Source organism: Sprattus sprattus (assembly GCF_963457725.1).
Source record: "Sprattus sprattus genome assembly, chromosome: 16".
Taxonomy (NCBI): domain Eukaryota; kingdom Metazoa; phylum Chordata; class Actinopteri; order Clupeiformes; family Clupeidae; genus Sprattus; species Sprattus sprattus.
In genome coordinates this window covers 20,957,548-20,979,636 of record NC_137914.1, presented here as the reverse complement: position 1 = coordinate 20,979,636, position 22,089 = coordinate 20,957,548, and the positions used below count along the sequence as shown (strand labels likewise).

The 22,089-nt window shown below is 44.3% G+C and overlaps 2 protein-coding genes across 6 annotated transcripts in view; one reads left to right on the top strand and one right to left on the bottom strand.

The window, feature by feature from the left end:
* megf6a (multiple EGF-like-domains 6a) overlaps positions 1–9,223 on the top strand; it is a 38,438-nt gene extending 29,215 nt beyond the window's left edge. The window contains exons 20-34 of the mRNA XM_080853508.1: positions 311–439; positions 942–1,070; positions 1,686–1,814; positions 2,470–2,598; positions 3,008–3,136; positions 3,630–3,758; positions 4,188–4,319; positions 4,478–4,606; positions 5,333–5,461; positions 5,617–5,745; positions 6,012–6,140; positions 6,331–6,459; positions 6,811–6,939; positions 7,334–7,462; positions 7,616–9,223. Coding sequence (XP_080709634.1) covers positions 311–439; positions 942–1,070; positions 1,686–1,814; positions 2,470–2,598; positions 3,008–3,136; positions 3,630–3,758; positions 4,188–4,319; positions 4,478–4,606; positions 5,333–5,461; positions 5,617–5,745; positions 6,012–6,140; positions 6,331–6,459; positions 6,811–6,939; positions 7,334–7,462; positions 7,616–7,668 — 1,862 coding nt within the window. The 3' untranslated portion in view covers positions 7,669–9,223. The remainder of the gene's footprint in view (positions 1–310; positions 440–941; positions 1,071–1,685; positions 1,815–2,469; positions 2,599–3,007; positions 3,137–3,629; positions 3,759–4,187; positions 4,320–4,477; positions 4,607–5,332; positions 5,462–5,616; positions 5,746–6,011; positions 6,141–6,330; positions 6,460–6,810; positions 6,940–7,333; positions 7,463–7,615) is intronic.
* A 190-nt stretch (positions 9,224–9,413) lies between these two features.
* The window catches only part of kcnab2b (potassium voltage-gated channel subfamily A regulatory beta subunit 2b), a 73,454-nt gene continuing 60,778 nt past the window's right edge, over positions 9,414–22,089 (bottom strand). Inside the window, exons 8-15 of one of the 5 annotated variants that reach the window (XM_080853511.1) lie at positions 21,745–21,831; positions 20,803–20,847; positions 19,058–19,143; positions 18,162–18,282; positions 17,315–17,409; positions 16,353–16,473; positions 13,806–13,894; positions 9,414–13,151 (exon numbers count right to left, since the gene is read on the bottom strand). In XM_080853511.1, the coding sequence (XP_080709637.1) occupies positions 13,062–13,151; positions 13,806–13,894; positions 16,353–16,473; positions 17,315–17,409; positions 18,162–18,282; positions 19,058–19,143; positions 20,803–20,847; positions 21,745–21,831 (734 nt within the window). In that variant the 3' untranslated portion in view covers positions 9,414–13,061. The remainder of the gene's footprint in view (positions 13,152–13,805; positions 13,895–16,352; positions 16,474–17,314; positions 17,410–18,161; positions 18,283–19,057; positions 19,144–20,802; positions 20,848–21,744; positions 21,832–22,089) is intronic. The other 4 variants (XM_080853513.1, XM_080853512.1, XM_080853514.1 and 1 more) reach the window with 4 other exon arrangements.

Sequence of the window (22,089 nt, the reverse complement as noted above, 5' to 3'; positions counted from 1 at the left end):
TGGTCTTGTACCCTTGTAATAATGTGTGTGTGTGTGTGTGTGTTTTTGAATGTGTTTGAATATGCGTGAGAGAGAGAGAGAGAGAGATAGAGAGAGAGAGAGAGAGAGAGAGAAAAAGAGAAAGAATGGTTGTGTGCTTGTGGGAATGTATGTGCATCATATACATACATCATATATGCATGTATATTTGTTTGTGTGTGTGTGTGTGTGTATGTGTGTGTTTGAATGCGTGCATGCATGTGGCTGTTTTGTGTGCTTGTATTTGTCTCTAACCTTGTGTGCGTTTTTGTCAATGTGTGTGTGCCTGCAGCCTGCCCTGATGGCTTCCACGGTCTGGAATGTCAGCAGAAGTGTGACTGTCTGAATGGCGGTCGCTGCCACCACCTGTCTGGAGCGTGCGTCTGCCCCGCTGGCTGGATGGGACCCCACTGCACCACCCGTAAGTGCCTCCAGCCGAGCCCTACATGACCCCACTGCACCACCCGTAAGTGCCTTCAGCCCCGCCCTACATGACCCCACTGCACCACCCGTAAGTGCCTTCAGCCCCGCCCTACATGACCCCACTGCACCACCCGTAAGTGGCTCCACCTTCGCCCTACAAGATCCACTGACAGCACGACACTAGGCCATTCAACTGTTCCCTCGAGAATAACATTTATAAAACACTAAAGCAGATGTTCTCAGATTACATGTGCTATTAAGGAGAGTAAGTCCAGGGGATCGGGGAACGCTTCTCTGTAAATGTGTGCAGTGCTGGGTGCCAGCCGGGACTGTTTCCAGGGATACGTCTGCAGTGCTACAGCTGTTCCTGTTCTGTGGAAAGTTTTCGGTGGCTTTGAATTTCAGGACTGGTTGTGGTGAGCGGATCAAGTACAGTTTCTCAAAAGAATGTAACAACCCGGTTCCTAACCTTTGTTTGCCCGTGTTGTGTTCTGTGATAGCGTGCAAGACTGGGGCCTACGGTCTCGGATGCAACCAGACGTGTTTTTGCCACAATAATGCCAGCTGTGACCCAACCAACGGGCAGTGCCAGTGTACAGCAGGCTGGATGGGCCCCAGCTGCAAACAAGGTATTCCACTTGGATTACATTGTATACATATAAGGGTGTGTGTGTCTGTGTGTGTGTGTGTGAGTGTGTGTGTTTGTGTGTGTCTTTGTGTGTGTGCTATATTCCAGTCTGTTGGCTCTTCCCTATGAAACCACAGGCTGTTACTCCTCAACCCTGTCTGAAGCGTAGTATCCAAACTGTTTAAATATCAGGTTATTTATAGATGCCGTTAATGCTCCCACATCTGCTCAACACCTTGTCCTTTAAAAACCCATTATTGAGAGTTTCTGTGAAAAGAATTAAAGCGCACTAATCATGCATCTGCTGGGTCCCAGACTGTGAGGGAGTGAAGAGTCCGTTGTAGAGTAGGAGTGAGGTGTGAGGGCTGCTTTTCTCTTTAACTTTGTCATTGAAAGTGCAGTGCAGTATTACCAAAATACACTCTCGAAAATGATACTCTCTCAAAAAACCACTACCCTCCTCATTAAAATGAAACACGAAGAAAGTTGAGCTCTGGCAGAGATGACAATCTCCAGTTGTGTGACAAAGACAAAAACATGAAGTAATAGAAACCCTGTCTTAGAAACAGGACTCTTATGTGAAACTTGTGTGCTCTTGCGGCCTGATGTTTCCCAGCGTGTCCTGCTGGCATGTACGGGACTGGCTGTCACCAGCGCTGCCTGTGCCACAACGGGGGGAGCTGCGACCGCATCACTGGGCTCTGCTCGTGCCCCAGCGGATGGACCGGGGAGGCCTGTGAGCTGGGTGAGTACATGATGAGGTCTCTATGGTTACAGCAGGGAGGTCTGTGAGCTGGGTGAGTACCTGTGGAGGTCTCTATGGTTACAGAGGGGAGGTCTGTGAGCTGGGTGAGTACCTGTGGAGGTCTCTATGGTTACAAAGGGGAGGTCTGTGAGCTGGGTGAGTACCTGTGGAGGTCTCTATGGTTACAGAGGGGAGGTCTGTGAGCTGGGTGAGTACGTGTGGAGGTCTCTATGGTTACAGCGGGGAGGGGAAACACTCCTTATGCCATTCATCTGTGTGAATGTGTGGCCTAAACAAACTCCAAACACGTGAAATCATTTGTATGTTAAATGAGATATGGTGGGTGGTTACATTTGTTTGAACTACAGCAATATAAATGTGCTGTATCAGTGCTGTGTCTAAATGTGACATACTAATCAAAATTTACAGCCAGATATGTCGTAAGTTGCAGAATTGAAAAGTATTGTCTCTTACATTCATCCTAAATGTAGACATTTAGCTGACTGGCCCAGTGTTGTTCTAGTCTGACCTTATGAAACTACATGAATAGTTTCTTAATAGTAAATCTAGTTGATCGAAATGGTCATAACTTGCTAATACTGTAGCTAATATGCTCCACCTTCATGTCCTGTCCTGTATGTACCTCTCTCCATAGAGTGTGGTCAGAGACGCTTTGGACCAGACTGTCAGCAGATGTGTGCATGTGAGAACGGAGGCCTGTGTGACCGCCTGACTGGAAGGTGCTCCTGTCAGCCAGGGTGGCTCGGGGAGCGCTGCCAATCAGGTGAATTGATCACAAAGTGTTCGGGTGACCTATTGACATATTCCATGACTGTGTTTTGTGTCAGGCTTAGGCTTGCTTCAATATAACTGTCAAGACACACACATAGTCAACATGTTTGTTTTTGTGGGCGTGGGTGTGTATCTGCAGGTTTGTGTATGTGTATTGTGTTCATATATGTCTTAATGTGTGCCTGTGTGTATGTATGTGTGTTTGTGTCTGTGTTTATGTGTGTCTCCCTGTCTCTGTGTGTGTCTGTGTGAGTGTATGTTTGTGGTTGTGTATGTTTGTGTGTTTGTGTGTGTGTGTGTGTGTGTGTGTGTGTGTGTGTGTGTGTGTGTGTGTGTGTGTGTGTGTGTGTGTGTGTGTGTGTGTGTGTGTCTGTGTCTGTATGCATGTGTAAACTACCCAGCATGCACGGCAGGGCTGTATGGGCCAGGCTGTACTCGGCGGTGCAAGTGTGAGCAGAATGCTCCCTGTGACCACGGCACTGGAGTCTGCCTGTGTCCCACTGGCTGGAGGGGACCGCAGTGTGACAGACGTGAGAAAACTGTCAATCCAACATTTCAGAACATGACAACGCACTAAAGATTTATTTTGCAGTTTATCAAACAATGTTATAGATATGTCATGTAATGTTATGTATGTTATACAATGTAACAAAGCACAACACTAATTCTCTCTTCTCAAGTCCCTGATATCATTCTTTGAATAACCATAGGCATAATAGTCAAATTGCTAAACTAGATTATGACAAGGCAATAGTTTATTTTATATGTTATGCATGTTATGTCAGATGTATCCCTTTGTAGTGACATAACTCAATATTGATCAGTGTCCTAGAATAGGCATTCAAATATGATAAAAACTAAACCAAATTAAACTTTATATAGTCTTAACCAAGCCTTACCTTCATTTTTACGAGCCTGAAGTGAATGTAATCTTTCATATCCCAACCTATACTTTATCTAACCAGCCCAGCTTTATATTTTTCCTAACCGAATGGGTTGTAACTGTGTGTGTTTTTGCTGAAGCCTGTTTACCCGGCTCCTTTGGGAAGGACTGTGCCAAGCGCTGCTCCTGTCCCCACGGCACCTCCTGCAACCACGTCACTGGGGAGTGCGGCTGCCCTGCGGGGTTCACGGGCAATGGCTGCGAACAGAGTGAGTGTCCCAGCCATTTTCACAAGAGAGTAACCTCTTAACTCTCTCACTGGCTTCTCAAGAATGGTTCTCTGTTGAAACACTTCAGGGTTTGTCAGGCTACTGTTGCGACTTTCTCTATTTGAGTGTATATGGATTGTTCCGGAAAGTCCGGAGAACCCAGTGATTTGATGAGATTTTCATATTACTGTATATTTATATGTTCTGGTGGTCAGTCTCCATTAGAATGGTCTTTCATTTTGCTGTGTTTTATCACCTTCATAAGGAGCCTTGGGCAAGGATATACATGGTGTGAACGTTTATATAAATATTGACGTTATGACAACATACTCTCAGTCACACTTTCAGACAGACAGACGGACACAGACACACCCTGGAGTATGTAAGCGTTCTGTGTGGCACCTTTTCACTTTAATCTTGTTTCTCCAGCCTGCCAGCCTGGCACCTACGGATTGAACTGTAACCAGGTTTGCCAGTGCTTCGCTACCAATCAGCTGTGCCATCCCATCACCGGCCGCTGCTACTGTGCGCCAGGTTTCCATGGCAGCTACTGTGACAAACGTATGCCTTACTCTTTTCTCCATCATTTCTTGTAGTTATGGCTAGAATATGTTACAACCATTGAATTATTTTGTGCAAGCGAGTCATTTGTATTGTATTTTACAAGTTGGTTGTGCTGCACTACTGATTTTGGCGCCATCTCTATCTTGCTTTGCTAGGCTGCAAGGAGGGTCGGTACGGGCCAAACTGCGAGCGTAGGTGCCAGTGTTTGAACAACGGTGTATGCCTGACCACCACTGGCACCTGTGAGTGCCCAGCTGGGTTCATAGGAGCAGCCTGCAACATCAGTAAGTGTGATGACACTCAGACACTCAACACTACAGTCGGCTGGCCTGGCAACTCATTTCTATCAGACTCACACTAGTCTGGTAGAGCAAGTTGCCGCTAGCACCAAGACCATGGGTTTGTTTAGGAAGCACAAAGACTACTGATGGAAATGTATATCTGTACTCCCTTTGGATGAAAGTGTCTGCTGAAGGGATCAATGTACATGTAAGCTAGTTAATCTAGGTTACCTTTGGTTGTGTGGTAGAACATGGAAGTCCATCTGCTCAGCTGACATTCGTACATTTCAAAATGAACCTTCTCATTATAACACCAAAACTCTATCAGTTGTTCTCATTACAACACTGACCTTTAGCAGGGCCCACGTTTAGGGAGACTGGTTGTGCATTTCAACACCATGTGATGTTAGAAATAGTCGTCCAGTCAAAGACCTTCCTCTTAATCTGTTGTTGCTTCCTGTGAAGTCCCTCAATGAATTGAGTTTCCACAGGAAGACAAAAATCTCACTAAGCCCCTTTCTGTTGCCAGCAAAACAAAACCTCCCTCATGTTTTTACAACGCATCCATTCATGTTTCAGTTTCTCTGTGCTTCTCAGACGCAGTGTTTTGTAAATGTCACAACTTCTTCATTTACAAGCATCCTTATTTACATTTCACACACGGTGAAGTGTAATGCTGCACAGATGCTCCCTCTCACACACACATCCTCTGTCTTTTCCGGGGAAAAGCATGCCCACCGGGCCGGTATGGCAAGGACTGTGCCCAGATGGCGCTCTGCGGCGAGGGAGCCAGGAGCGATCCGGTCACTGGCAGATGTGTGTGTAAAGCTGGGCAGCGAGGAGAAGACTGTGGACAAGGTCAGGAAAGTGTATAAACTGTGTATTTATTGGCAGGTTTATCTGCAATTATAGGAAAAGCATTAGGGGAAACTTTGCATGTGTGTGTCTTTGTGTGTATAAATGTCTGTTTATGTGAGTTTTTTTTTGTGTGTATAAATGTGTGTGTGTGACAGGTTGCGCGCCTGGCTGGTTTGGAGAAGACTGTGCCCAGAGCTGTAACTGCAGTAATGCGGGCGTTTGTGATGCGGTGTCTGGAAGTTGCACCTGTGGGCTGGGGTGGATGGGGAGCAGCTGTGACACAGGTAACGTATTTCAGTTCCACTGTGGAAACATCAAGAACTCGCTGCCTGGATACTGAACACCTGGCCAAGGTGGAAATTCAGAGCAGAGATTTTGTGTGAATAAGAAAATGGCTGGAAAACTGGACACTGGAAAGTGGATTCCTTCATTGATAACATAACAACTATAATTGTATTATGGAATGTTATGATCCATGGCTTTGATCATGTATTTCCACTCAATATCATGCTTTTTAAATGTTTATTATTGTGCATTGATTTGTTGTCAGAGTGTCCTAAAGGAAGATATGGTGTGAACTGCAAGCAGCAATGTGCGTGTAAAAACGATGGCGTGTGTGACAGAGTGACTGGAGAATGCCACTGTGAACCAGGCTACTATGGCCATCTCTGTGAACATGGTGAGAGGAACCATCTGGGATATAGGCAAATGTTTTTATTCACCTTCCACGTGCGAACACAGACAGACAGACAGACACACGCACACACACACAGCCAACCAACCAAAAGCATAATGTTACACTTACTTCAAAGTATAGTTCTATTCACGTGTATTGAAGTTTGTCTGCCTTCCCCACCCTCTCTACCCAGCTTGCCCACCAGGCTTCTACGGGCCTCGCTGTCAGAAGCTCTGTGACTGCAGAGGGAACTCCCGCTGTGACCCCAGCACTGGACGCTGCCGGTGTCCTCCTGGCTACCACGGCCCCCGCTGTGGGAGAGGTGAGACACTAAATGGACGCTGGCAGACCAATGGGCTCTTTAGGCTCTTCGTACTAGAACCCTTTCCACACAGAGATGTTCTGTCTAGTTCTAAAGGGGTTCCCCACAGCTGAAAAATGCCACATAGCTGACAGCTTAAGAACACTCACCCTACCGTGTGGTTCTCAGTTCTGGTTCCCTGTTCTGACTTTTTAAATTGAACTTTGAAGGGTTTCTGAACTGGCATTGTATAACTGTAGGATCTAGAAAGATTCTAGATTGCACCCGCTTCTCATAGAGTGCAGTCCACCCCCTTATGTCTCTGGAGAAGACCCCCCTGACACCAGTGTCTGTGTGTGTTTCCTCTGGCAGTTTGCGCACAGGGGAGGTTCGGGGAGGACTGTTCTCAGGCCTGTGACTGTGAGAGCGACGCCCCGTGCGACCCCAGGAACGGCAGATGTCTGTGCCCCCCGGGACAGACAGGAGCCCGATGTGACCTCAGTAAGGGCTGTTGCAGATTTCAACATCCGTTCAACTGCCATGTCTTCTGCTTCTTCAAATAAATGTGTCCTCTGCTTCTTCAAATAAATGTGCCACTATGAATTGTTAACTTCAGGCAAGCAGCTTAGGTGTTTTCCCATTTCCAAAAGGAAGCTAAAATTATGATTGACGCAGATTATGTTATTTTATTTCTCATATCCTGTAAACTGCTGTGTTGACACATTTTACGTTGAGCATAATTACTCAATCAGCACGTCGCCTGTAAACAATAACGATGAACAAATATGAGTCTTCCAGACATAGTGGTCTTGTACATTTGTGTGTTGTGGTGGGGGTGGGGGGGACCTTGTGCTGCATTGTGTGAAACCTGTCTGCTCTCGGCCTGTGCACGCAGACTGCGGGCTGAGCCGTTACGGACCGGACTGTGCGCAGAGCTGCGAGTGTGTGAACAGAGGCCAGTGTGACCCACGCAACGGACGCTGCACCTGCCTGCAGGGCTGGTTCGGCCTGAGCTGTAGTGAAGGTGATGACATCAGCGCCAGTGATTAAACCAATACAGCTGTCCTCCTGCATTGTAGATCAGCTACAGATTATAAATGGGAGAGCAAGGTTTTTTTTAGACAATGGAAAAGCTGAAAGGTTTCTCATGTGTGTTTTGTTTCTCTTTCCTCTTCAGGGGGGATACTTAGGTCTGGTCATCAGATCAACAGGCTTCCGGGGAGGACATAGGACATGTCTTACTCCTCAAGTCAGGAATTCAGTGTGTTACGCGAACCGCTTAGCATCCCACGAGATCCACCATCTAGCCATATCCTGACCAAATGCTCCACAAGACAAATTCATTCATTTAGCAGATGATTTTATCCAAAGCAAGTTAAACCACAGGTAAGGTATGCATTTGATCAGTAAGTGAACTCTCTGGAAGTCTGAAATCTATGGCTGTGGTGTTGTTGGCACCTTGCTCTACCAGCTGAGCCACAATACCAAGACTGGGCCACGCCCGGCTGGCTTGAGAACAAACCAATGACAACATGATGTAGTAGCATCCTGAGGCTTTGCATTGGGGGGAAAAAAAAATCCTTTTTTGGAATGAGAGAAAACTAAACTGAGTGACAGTGACGTCTGCTGTTAAAGTGGCCTAGGGCCCTCCAGTGACAAGAGTGAAGAGGAGTCACACGAAAAGGACAAGAGCTTTTCCAATGAATCCCCAGCCCAGCCATTCAAGTGACATTAAATGAACTGAATTGACAACATCATATTCTTTACATACACTTCTGTTACTTCATTTAAAAAGGACTACATCACTGAGACTGGCTTATGATAAATTGAGTATACTCTGTGTTTACTTTTTGTTTCTCTTAACACTATAACCAAACATTATGCCAAGAAGATTTATCATACGAAACATATCATGAGGAGATACGGGTTGTTCTCCTCACCAAATGTACTGTACCTGTCGTTTGGGGCTTATCATATGCCAGAAGAGTTCTTGTCAGTCATGCTAGTAATTTTTCCAGGCTTTTTCATAGGCATCCAAAACTATGTCAGGTGTATGGAAAAGTGTGTATGTATTTATGTACGTGTGAACGTTTGAAAGAAAATATTCTGTTGAGCACACATTTTCAGCAGTGAAATGTAAAGCAAATTTAGCACAAATTGGCAACATATTATAGTGAACTCTTAGGGGATTTCTGGGCGTGTGGTCAGTGTAAAACTCTGCTTGCTGCCGTTTCATATTAGTGCATGTCAAAATGCAGTGAAAAGCAATACAATGCACATAACCCTTTTTACTGTATGTAACAGCATAAATGTGTTTCATCTTTCTTCTTCAGTCTGGCATGTCACATCTGGTACTTAATGACTAAAAGGAATTTAGTCGCTCACTCCGGTGAAGTGATTCTTATAGAAATGGTTATATCGATTAGCACTTTGTGTCAAATTGTTTTTAATTCGAAGGAATATGCTTTATAAGCTCATATACCTTTAGAATACTGACCCCAAGTCGAGAGTCTGATCAATCAAATCTATCATTTGAAATATAAAATGAAATGTCATACTTCATGCGTAACTCTGATGAGGAAAAGGGACACACAATAAGCATGTAAGTATGAGCGTTCTGTACGACTCATTTTGTAAAAGAATATTTCAAAAGTATTTTTTTATTTACCAAACTTGCCACTGAGAACCTTCAGGAGTGTGTTCTGTTTGATGTCTAGAAGTATCCTTGGCATAGATGGTTATGCGAGCAGATGACAAAGAAGACAAGAAAAGCTTTCAGTTTTGTTCATAGTTAACTATGTCAGGGATCATATCAGCACTTTCATTTTAAGAGAGGATGCCTATCTTTTTTGTAAAGTTGTCCATCAATATGAAAATGTATTTCACAGATACATATTGATCATAAATATTGTTGTTTCTTATAATAAACAAACATTAATTTCAATCATTAAAATTCATAACATTACAATTTTTTTTCCAATATAATTTATTTTCATTTGATAATATCAGAAGCTGTACATTTTATTTTCATAATTTCCCTTCAAGCATAATGTAATAAGCCAATGAAAATGAACAAAGGCCAAAGTAATATCAGCCATCAGTATCAATACACTATATATAGAGACTTTATACACAGAGAGGGTTTCAGACAACCACTAGCATTCAGAGACAGGAGTCTGCCACATAACCCTTCATTACAGTCCCTCTACGATACAAAAATCTTAATGTGTGCCTCCCATAGGTCCAACTACTTCAATGCAGGTAAAAACAGGCGTACACTTATTTTGTCTTTAAAGGGCTTAACATGATGTAATTTATCAGTAAATATTTAGAATTTTTCAGGAGTAGTTTAGTTTTGTCATTCCTTAGCGACACCACACTGTCTATTGGATGAAATGGCGGTTCTAGTTTTACCATTAATGCTATGGGCATGAGTGGTTTAGCACGTAGCCTACTGAGGCACAAACCTTTATTGTAAAGAAGTGCTAATGGAGCCTGTTATTAGCTATTAGCGATTAGGGTATGGCTTTGTTTAAACAACACCACATGACATACTCTACATTGATAGTCAGACTATAGGGTCCCCCTTTAACATAGGAACAACAGATTTCAAAAACACAAATGCAACTCACACAACATAAGCAGGTCCCCAAACTAGGTTGACACAGGGAGGAACGCTTCCTACGGTCTCATCAGAGGCAAAACAACGGCACACACTAGTTAGATAGACAGTTTACGGCATGGTCTTAGCATCCACCACAACCTCACCTTCGCTAACACTTATACATAGTCCAACATGTAGAAGCCCCACCTAAGAGACAGTGTGTGGCTCTCTGCGAAAGTCTTTGGTTAAAGCACTGATGGTAGGCCAAGAACAATTTATACCGGGTACTCGATTTCCCCTTTCCTGTCTACTTAGTAGTTGTTGCGGTTGTCAGCTCTGTCCTGGTTCAAGACCTACATTACAATGTAATCTCTGTAGACTGAACCCATACACCCAACTTTCCCCATGAGTCTCCTGAACCACGGCTTTTAACAGATGAAAAGAATTCTGAATCTGCTGGAAGTCACACAATAAACAGGTACACAACATTTGGGGGTGTGCTTCATGTAAGAATACTGCAATGTTCTGCACAGCCGTACGGATGAGTTATTGTCCACCAAAAGCAGTTGCCATTGATGATTCTTGGCTATGATGGTTTGTGAAAACTAGTGTTACAGAGGCTCCAGCATTCAAAGACAAAGCAAGGCACGTGAGTGTGTGCCTGCACTACAAACACATGAAATATATAGGAAACCCTTCTACACAAAAGGGGGGTTTATCACAGCGAGAGAGAGAAAAAGAGAGAGTGTGAGAGATAGAGAGAGAAAGAGATGGTTTATCTTGGTAAAAGAGAGTATTTTCACATTGCAGTCGAGTAAATAATGCACACTGTGCTGTGTAAGACTTGACTGATTCCAACAGTGCCATGTTTTGCTCACAAGCTGCATTTAGACATACTGGCAAATGCACTGTGACACTAGAATACTCATGCATAGATAGGCTTTACCCATATGTTGGATCAATGTTAAGAGATTGTTAAGAGACAGTTGATGAGAGATTTCAGCATGTTTTACACACTGCTACACATTCCCCCATTGTCACTCAGGTCAGAATATATTATCCCTTTGTTTTTTTTTTGTTTTTTTTTAAATAAACACTACAATTTAGCCTCCAAGTAAGTGCTGATAACATGAACCACATACCTAGAGGGAAACAAGTGTGCAGTTACTGTGATGTGGTCGAAATGTGTACTGACATTTCTGAAAGCATTACTCTATCGAGTGTGCATGGACAAAGTTTTTTCTTCAGCCAGAAGGGGGCGCAAAAGAATCAGGGAAAATATGGCCAACGGAAAGCTCCCTTTCTATGGACTGCCCATGTAGTACACGGAGTTGTTTTTACTGAGAGCAAACCTACCCGCGTGGGAGACATGCTCCCATGTAAAACTATTAAGGTAAGAAAATCATTCATTTTGTGGTTATGTCTGGATAGAAAATGGCTGCTTTAATCCTGTAAAATATGGTTGACTTGTAACCAAGGTTTTTGCTTTACAACAGAAGGAATTAAATGTCTTCTTGTTATATATAGGCGTTAACCATGTCCAGTAAAGAAAAATGTATGAAATCTAAGCAATGCTGTCAAAAATAATCATATAAATATATTAAAGAAATCTAAATGAGTAAATCCTAAATGTCTTCTAAATAGAAAACTGATTCTAATGATTGATAATTAAGGCAGAATTATCCCCTACAAATACAGCAGACATTTAATAAAGGGTTTAATTAGAAACTAAATTGCATTTCAATTCATAACGCAATTTGGAGTAAACAAAGCCCTAGGCTTGTAGTGGACATCTGCATACAATACCGCATCGGCCTCCAGCTACATGGAACAGAACTACTGCCTAATTAATAAAATTTGTCATTCCACGCTATTTATATGCTAATTATTTACTGACCATAACCATTTGTTGACCGGCTGATGTAACATTTTTTAAAAACTAGAAATCTTTGGTTTACGTCTTTTCTTTTTTTTTCTTTGCCTGGGAGGTTTAACTTTGGCCATATCCGGAACCTGCTCTGTCAAAGCACTGCTGGAGAGTGGGATGGAAGACTGCTCAACGCAGAAGAGCCATGTGACACAGGAGAGTTGATGAAAGTAAGATCCAGGTATTCCTAAGAATTTGAACTTCCATTCAACTCTATTTCATTCGATGAGGTATTTTTTGGAATATTTATGAAAGATTTTCAGGGTAACAAATTTGAGCACCAAGGGTCTCACATCTCATAACATCTCTAAACCGAATTAGGGAAAAGGCCAAGCACCCAAGATTGCAACTGTAGAAAGTATTGGATGAGTTGGACGTACAGTATAGCAGTGGTGCTCTTAACCACTAATTGGACTATTTGCTTTGCAGCCATGTCATGGTCAGTAAGGTGGTTGGTAGAAGATGCTGCCGGATGAGTGTGTACAAAAGGAATGCCTCTACTTTGGCAGATGATCTGAAGGAGGTAAGAACGTTTTGGCTTCCTGACTCCTTGTAATAAAGTTAGTAGTTACTAAAGTGCATGAGGACAGATGTCATTTGAGGACCAGAAATAAATAAATAAATGGGCAGATCTTTTGAAAAATAAGCATAAAAAAAATTGCCTAGTTTGTGGAGCACACTGAAAGGGATCTTTTCACATATCCCAGAAGAAAAACACAAATCCTAGGAGGGCCAAAAGGATAAGAAAGCAAGCGTGTGTGTGTGAATATGTGTGAGTATGTGGGAGTAGTTTTTTTTTATTCAGTGAATTCTCATTTTTTTTCTTGCTTTGAAAAAAGCTTTCTGCTCGAAGAACCAGTCTCGCTGATCTGCCAGTTGAACGAGTTTTACCTTCGACCTTACATTCTCTGGTTTCTCCCTCCTTATCACCCCACCTACCATTCACAGTGGTATCCACATCATCCATTTTTAATTCACCGGTGTCCACCCGGGGACCCTGTGACTGCCAATCCCTCATGCCAATGTCTGGTTCGGTGAAAAGCTCAGTCTTGCAGAGATACGGGCAAGAGTGCTCGACCCCTCGCCACTCCCCTAAGAACGGTAGTCCTTTTTACTGAAGGGCTTGTTGCCTAGGATACTATCCACTTCGTGCACAATGGAGGACGATAACTTTGGGAGTACCTGCACAGAGATAGCATTTCATTAGATGAGAAAGAGAGGGGAAACCTTGGAAAAATACACTCAGAACTGCCATAACCCATACAACCAAGGACTCATGTAAGAAAAGTGTTGAACGGCAAGAAAACAGTTCATCAAGATTTTGATGGGTAGACAGAGTCCCAGGAAACACAAGAGCTCCTCCATGGGAGATGAGAGCAGCTCCGCCCACCCCCCACCCCCACTCCACTGCCCAAGCCAAGGCAGCCAAGTATAGAATGAGGCAAGTAAACATGTTTTGTTTTTTTCATTGCTAATTACATAAGAGATGCAGCTGTTATGGATGAACTGGCATAATGTGAAACGAATAAACAAAACCAGAAACGAAAAGAGGAAAAAAAACATTTCTCTAAGCTTTCCATTAGGAATTAAGGCCAAGACAAATCATTCATTCTCTCTGTCTAAGACACACAAGCATACAGTGCAGTCCTTGTCGGTCTCACGCACACGCACACGCACACGCAAAAGCACACACACACACACACACACACACACACACACACACACACACACACACACACACACACACACACACACACACACACACACATTCACACACACACAAATATCAGTCCATCTAAGTGGGATAGCACACACTGGCCTGTAGGGGCTGCTCACCTGGATTGCCCCGATGTTCTCCATCAGCTGGTCGGTGCTGGACACCCCCAGCAGCACTGAACTCACCCCTTCGTTCCGCAAACACCATGCTGGGGAACACACCCAAACATCCAGTCAACAACAAACACCACGCTGGGAAACACACCCAAACATCCAGTAAACAGAACCACACACACGTTGCCACGGGCCATCCGAGCACAACCAATAAAGCTACTGAAGACTACTTTCAGCCCGTCTCTTCTGATTTGCGATCACTAGTGTAGATGTTTGGAGAAAAATACATATGTATGGGACTCGCCAGGGCTCAACAATCACCAATAAATTATTTCAGTCCAGTGAAGCTGTCAAGACACACAGACGTGGGGGTTGGACAGCTCCACTTGCTAAGACTGGTGGAGACTGGCAAGAACTGCTAGCATTGCTCAGGCCTATAGGGTCTTTAAGAGGACAAACTGTGCTGTATGATCTCAAAAGAAGACAGCGTGCTGGGATGGGATATGAGCTGATGTGGATTTGGACACATATTTTCCACCCATGGAACCAATCAGCGTGTCAGGACTGATGAGGACGTTTGTGCATCGGAAAAGGCTACTGCTGAGACGAGAGAGAGAGAGAGAGAGAAAGTGAAGGAGAGACGGAAAAGAAGGAATGACTTAGGATGAGAGAGAGAGAGAAAGTGAAGGAGAGAGGGAAAAGAAAGAGGGAAAAAGTGGAGGAGGAAAGACTGAGAGAGAATGAGACGAGAGTTGGTTTGTGTGCACTCAGCCACAGCAAAATCAGTACCTAATCAGGCTAGTTTAAAGTAGGCAAGACAATCATACATACTATCCCTTTATAAATAATAATAATTAATGATATATAATTAGAATGAGAATCATCCTGTAGTATACTCATGATATTAAAATGTAATATATTATATATTATTATAATAAGAATAAAAGATGCAGTATACACTCATGACTTTAGCAAACTCTAAACAAACAAATACCAACAGCCTGAGCAGGCATAAAGACAATAAAGAGAAACGGACACTGTCTAAGTTTAGACCTCGTCAGCTGAACGTAGGTGGGAACCGAGTGTGTGTGTTTAAGTGTGTGTGTGTGTGTGTGTGTGTGTGTGTGTGTGTGTGTGCGTGTGCGTTTGTCTGTCTGTCTGTCTGTCTGTCTGTCTGTCTGTCTGTCTGTCTGTCTGTCTGTCTGTCTGTGTCTGTCTGTCTGTCTGTGTCTGTCTGTGTGTGTGTGTGTGTGTGTGCATCCAAAGAGTGGACCTCTCCCAAGAGCAGACACCGTTCAGCAGTAAAAATAAACCCTAACAGGTTTCTCTCCCTCTCCCTCCTGGCACCATGTCCAAAGGCTCCAGCTGGCAGCAGGCTAATGGAGAGAGCCACAGCGTATGATGATGAAGATACGTCATCTTCATCACTTCTGGCTATCTAGGACAAACGTGTTAGTCAGATAAGCTGCTGCAGTTAAATAAATCTATTTACAAGTTCGATGCCTGAGAGCTTGGTTCGGTGAATGTGTGTTTGTGTGTTGGGTTGTAAGACAGATCTTTGGAATGGATCTATGGAACTATTAGTGCATTATCACCTGATGAGAGGAATAACTGTTGGAGATGGAGCTTATATCAAGCAGGGTAGATTGCCTGGGCTGAAAGTGGCCTTTTGGAGATTGCACAGAGCATATAAAGGTTCATCTGTGCTTCTGAATTGGACCAAACCACTTGGTACGATGTGTTGTTGGATCCAGATTCTGTTACAGCAGTAAATCCTCAAGCCTCAGGTCTTAACAACTGTGTAAATATTCTTCTGGATTCTTTCCACCGCAAGAGTTGCAGCTTATATTTCACGCAAGCTCCTACCTGATGCAACACTACACCCATGAAAACAACACATCTATAAATATTCTCTCCTTTCGTTTACAGCTGGAGATTTGTCTCCAGGTAGCTGCTTCTTTCCACCAGGATTGATGACTTTGAAAATAAAAGCATTCTGTTGCCTGCGATGAATAATGTTCCTTCTAAACTCCAGCCAGAAGCTCATTTTCGGAATCACAATTTCTCTCCACCTCTCTCTCTCTCTCTCTAGCTGGTGGCTCCATGGGAGCCAATGGTGTTACATTTCTCTTTGATTATACGCCTGTCCGAGAGATCCCATCAGTCGAGCCTCCGCTCTAGTCAACATGTCTCAGGGTGACGGCCTGACTCCCACGCGGCATACGGCAAGAGAGGGGAGAGTAAAAATCACACAAACGAGGTGAGAGTCAAAGGCGGATAAGGTGGACAGGGGAGCAGGGACGAGACGTGGGCATGGCACGCCGTCCTGGGGTACATTTCCCAAAAGCGATGTTGAACCACTACCATGGTTAATGATAGAGAGACTTTCTCTTTTAACACTATCTCTCTATCCCTCACAGTTACCACGGAAGCTGCTCAACAATGCTTTTGTGGGAACGTAGTCCTGAGCTCCAGGCAGGCGGACAGACAGACAGACAGAAAAAGAGAGAGCAGCAGTGGGGAAGACGCTCAGTCTGGTTTGGTTAGTTTTACCGATGGCGAGCTGCGGCAGGGTGCAGCCGAGTCGCTCGGCGATGGCCTGCAGCTCTTTCAGCTTCGCCTGCTGGCGCCGGCCCTCCTCACTCAGGATCTTGTCCTTCAACCACTGGTAGCCCTGTCGACACACAGCAACACCTGCTCACAAACACCGCCTGCCTCATGCCCAGAGGAGCAGTGCCCCGCGGAGGTCAACACTTGAGTTCCACCCCACCAACCAACACAAATGTCATGGCTTGCTTTCCGGAGTGAACACAATGAGCAGGTGTAGTTTTGCATTCCACACATAACAAAGCATTTTACTGTAGTAGTGGGAAACCACATAGGCCTGACTACCACACACACACAAGCATCTCAGCAGTGGTAGGGGGGAAGGGGGGGTTCTGTAGTGGGGGGGGGGGGGGGGGGGGGGGGGGGTCGAGGTATAGTTCCGCTGATTAAAACCACTGACACAGACACTGACAGGACCTCATTCTGAAGACTGGGGTCTCGGAGGGAGGTTAGTGCTACCCCATGCAAGTGAGGGGTTTGAGGGAGTTGTCTACCAGCAGTGGAGAGAATGAGCTCCATGCCTAGTGTCCTATGATGGGGGAAAGGGCCAAAACAAAACTCAAACACATACCGTAGGGTGACATGCCAGTCAAAGCACAGAGAGCACAATAACATGAACATATGTGTGTGTGTGTGTGTGTGTGTGCACGTGTATGTGTTAAATGTATGTGTGTGTGAGTATGATCATATACTATTACAAATCCAAACACATACACAACATTTTGAAAGCAGTGAACTGCATGCTTTACCAGACCAAACTCTACAGGGACAGACGTGAGAACCTGATCACCAACAACATTACCCACAGTGCCACACACACACACACACACACACAAACACACAGTGATGACACAGACTGGCAAGGCAGGACAGGGCCAGGTGCACGGGACGCAGCACAGAACGGGTACCTTTAGAGAGGCACGGGAGTAGGCGGGCACACCGCTGTCATATTTCCCTGAGATGATCCCACAAGCCAATGGGGACCATGTCATCGCCCCCACACCTGAGAGAGGAGCGGAGGAGAGAGAGAGGAGAGAGGAGAGGGGAAACGGAGAGAGAAGAGGAGAGGGTAGATGAGAGGAGAAGGAAGAGGAGAGGAGAGGAGAGGAGGGTGGAGGAGAGAGAGAAGAGGGAGGGGGAGACAGAGGAGAGAGAGGGGGGGAGGACAGAGAGAAAGGAGAGAGGGAGGGGGAGAGGAGCGAGAGAGAGGGAGGAGGAGAGGAGCGAGAGAGTGAGCAGCAGTGCACTCCACCTGTAGTCAGATGTTCCACGCAACCTGCTGCTCTACGCTCTGAGGCACAGCTACAAATTAGCAGATGCACAAAGACACAAACACACTCAGAGATGAACACACACACCAGCACTCACACACACATACACTAGCACCCACACTAACAGACACAAATACATACATACACACACATATACACACACAACTCACAGAGAGAGAAAGAGACAGAGATGAATTTGAGGACGTTAAGCAGTCTGTCTGTCTGCAATTTGTTTTCTTTGGCTTCAAAACTTACGCTAGTTAGTACCATAAACTGTCCAGAACATGTAGTGAAGAGTCACTTCCCCAAATGTGCAAACATCCATATACTAGATTCATACACACTCACAAACACAGATTAACACATGCACAGTCATACACAGCATAAGAGTTTGGAGACAGACTCCCCACTGATGCACATAGACAAAGATAATACACACAAGTCATGGTCACACACAGACAGAGAAACAGACAGACATACACACCTATTTTGTGGAAGAGCTCAGGCAGCTGCACCTCCACCTTCTCTCTCTGGAACATGTGGTACTCTGCCTGCTCACAGATCGGAGGGATGAGGTTGAACTGCCGCGCCACTGAGTATGCTTCCTGTGGACCAGACAGCGCACAGACACATTGCATTACATTACAGTACACTTAGCAGAGGACTTCGCTGAGTATGCTTCCTCTGGGCCAGACAGCATACAGACACAACAGTACTTTACAGTACACTTAGCAGAGGACTTTACTGAGTATGCTTCCTGTGGGCCAGACAGCACAAAGACACATAACATTACCGTACAACTAGCAGAGACTTCACTTTATGCAACCACACAACCAAAATCAGTCAACATAACACACCAGTGAAATTGGCTGAAATGAGCTGAAACACTAGCCACCATTTATAACACTTTCACCTGCATGACATGGACATAATGTGAACTGGGCCAACAGCAGCGGGTTGCTATCCATCAGATACTAAACAGCTAGCATTGTGTGTATGTGAAACAAACAAAGAAATATGGTCCTTCAGGGGAAGGATGAGGTATTACTGTGAATGAGGGTTCAGGCGAACAAGAAAAAGTGAATCATAGTTCTGATTTGACACTGCACAGCTCATTTATTTGTTTTGCTGTGGCAAAATGAGAATGACTAGGCCAGCCTCCCAGTGTTACCACGGTTCTCAGCGAGCCACTTAACCCACAGATTGCTCCAGGGGACTGCATGTGACCCCTGCTTCAACTCTCATCACCGTATCGCCCTACAAATGTGCGCCTCTGGGATAGTACTTGTGTAGTGGCTTGTAGTTTGCTGTTTATGCAATCCGGCCCCCTACCCTCAGCTCTGACGGTGAAATGGGATAGCTTGTGTTTGCAGGACCTACCATGATCTCCATGGAGCTCCATCGTGAGGTGCCCCAATACATGGCCATTCCCTGGTTGATTACATGGGTCATTGCCCGCACGGTCTCTGCCAATCAAAAAAAAGGACAAGAAAAGAACATTTCGGAATTGGAGGACATCAAAATAAGAGAGGAGGGGGAGAACACTCAATACAAGAGAACATTCCGGAATTGGAAGAGGGAGGGAGAGCTCTGAGAAGAAGCCGGAGATAATTGTCCTTGAAATGGAATGTAGGAATGATAACAGCGTACGAGAAACCATGTCTCATGTGGAGAAGAGAAAAGCCAAAGGAGGGAGAGAAGGGGAAAGTGACAGAGTGGGAGAGTGTGAACACACGCTCTGATCTGAGGAAAGAGCTCGGAGCCCAAAAGGCCATTTAACAAACAGATTTTTATACAATGTGACAGAACACATAAAAAATGGGCCCCAAGCTTTTTACACATATTTGTAAGAACTATTTGGTGGTGCAGGGGAGGGGGAGATTTCAGGCGGGATCCTGTGGCAGAACATCTCTGACATGGAGGCTCGCATTAGCATCCACTGATTAGAGGGAATCTCCCTCCGTGTGTGTGTGGAGCTACTGAGGACAGCCATTTAGAAATGAACATCATTAAGCAGGCCCACTGTGTGTGTGTTATTTAGAGACACAGGACTAAGGAGCCATGGGTGATTGTTACATCAGCTATTATAATTGTACAACATTCAGTCCACTCATTTAATGTTTCAATGCTTTTCTTCTATGCTTTTAGAGATGAAATGAAAGAGCGGCAACAAAAAGCGGACAGTAAATGATAAACAGAGAGATTTGAAGCATTCACAAACCTTCAATTTGAGAATCTAGCAGTGTACTGATGACTCATTCAACATCATAATACATTAATATGTACATAATATGCTAAATCTTTCACATCAAGGTTTGTGAACAACTTTTCACACACATCAAATCATGCTTTCCAGTAACCACTACACGAGCAGACATAATGAAGGCATTAAAGACCAGGTGTAACCAATGAGAATACTGAAAACAACTAACACACTAGCAAGCTACATGTACATGCAAAACAACCAAAATCACAAAATTCATGGGAAAGGAATTCACAGCATTCATCTTGCAAAAAAATGGAAGTTTAGGAAGAGGACCAGCTTAGAGGAACAGTAAATAATACACCGTGTTATGGTCATGATCGTGTTTACAGACATATACATTCTTGTGTGGCATGTCTGTGTATTTCTAGACATGTGTTTGTGTGTATATGGACTCTATCAATGCGGGTATATGAAGTGTGCATGTGTTTGCGTGTGTCTGTGTATCTGTGTGTGTGTGTGTGTGTGTGTAGCATGCTATTGATATATATCACTCAACTGTTGGGTATGGATATATGCTATGCTTTAACTCTGCTCTTACAGGTACAGTTTTCCAAATAAATCTCAAACTGCTTCAAAGAAAATTAAAATCGGTAGGAGATAGTCCAGGAGAGGAGAATAACTTCAAACTGAAAGGAAACAAAGTGCAGGGGAAGTCAGTAAGATGCAACGACCTTCTCCATATTTTACTTGCAAGATGGCACCAGATGGTCAATCAATCTGCAGCATACCAACTATCACGGATCATTCTAGAATTCTGCAGCATTTTATGGCTTCCAGAAAGAGGGGATACATATCCATTATCCATAAAATGCTTCTAAAGGGAGATATGGTCAAGCCTCATACTGAGGGTACTTTGTACCTTCTATGATGAATGTTCTTGATTTTGAGGTGTTAAATGGATCTCCTGGTGACAAGTAAAAACAACAAACAAAAAAGACAAATAAAAATAAACAAAAGAAAAAAAGATTGTGAAAACAGTTGAGCGTTATGTGAATGAAATGACATGTCTGTGAGCAGCAGTAGCAGTACTTGTGCAGAACAGAATCTCAACTCCAAGCCTTTATGCAAGACTCAACCTTACAATACAAGAGCAGCAGCAGCACATTCTCTTCAGCACATACAGTATACGTTTCAGTACCTCCAAGCCCTGCAGCTGAAAGAAATGTGTCATACTGCAGGTAAACATGCTCAGTCTCTCTTGACTTGTTAAGCTGCAAACTCACACTGAGAATAAAACAAGATGACTTTGCAGACTGAAATAGACTGAAAAAGACGCTTTGATGTGATTGGGATGTGACTCTACTCGACCTTTGCTACCGTTAAGCTTAGCATGCACTTTGCATCTGCTTTAGACACTCAGCATTTCTGACGAGACACAATGTTCCTGCAACTTCATCTAAACCACCTTGGGTAAGCGCCCGTGTCCCAGCCAAGCGGCCATCGCCAAGTGAAACATGCTATACACAAAGCACTGCACTGTGAGGATACGGTGACTATGCCTCGCCTTGGGGCCCCCTAGCTGCAGCTAACTGGCTCCTGCTACCGCTACTATCTTGGGAGTCGGCGAACGAGCGATGAGACGCCAAGGTGTGCCACTATCTGCCAATCAGCATGACAACAGCAACAATACCACCATGCATCCGTGAAGCACATCCAAGCGTTACAGTCTTATCAGCAAAGGCCCAGGGCCAGCCATGCTGGTTAGCGGTTACGACCAATGCGGGACACTGAGCTTCACCAGATCTCGGCAAACAACAAACATTCCCCAGTCAGATACAGAGATTCGAACAAGAGCACCTACCTTCCATTGGCGTGTTGGGGTCTGGTCTGTTTGCAAACACAACATCCACATATTCTAACTGTAGACGCTCCAGGGATGCTCGTAGACCTGGTGGAGAGTTTAAAACCACAGAAAGCTTCTATAACGCTGTATTACCGTATTCACTGTACAGGGCAGTGTTTTCGGCAAGCAACTAGCAAAGTAAGCTTCCCATTCCTTTAAAATAAATCATTAAAGCTATTCCTTACTGAAATATTCCTATTCTAGATTTTTACTTGTGGCAAAAGTAGCCTAACTTCTTTTAAAAAGTAAACAATGATGTCATGAATATAAGTCAGTAGTCAGCATGCATAATTTAGTGTGCAG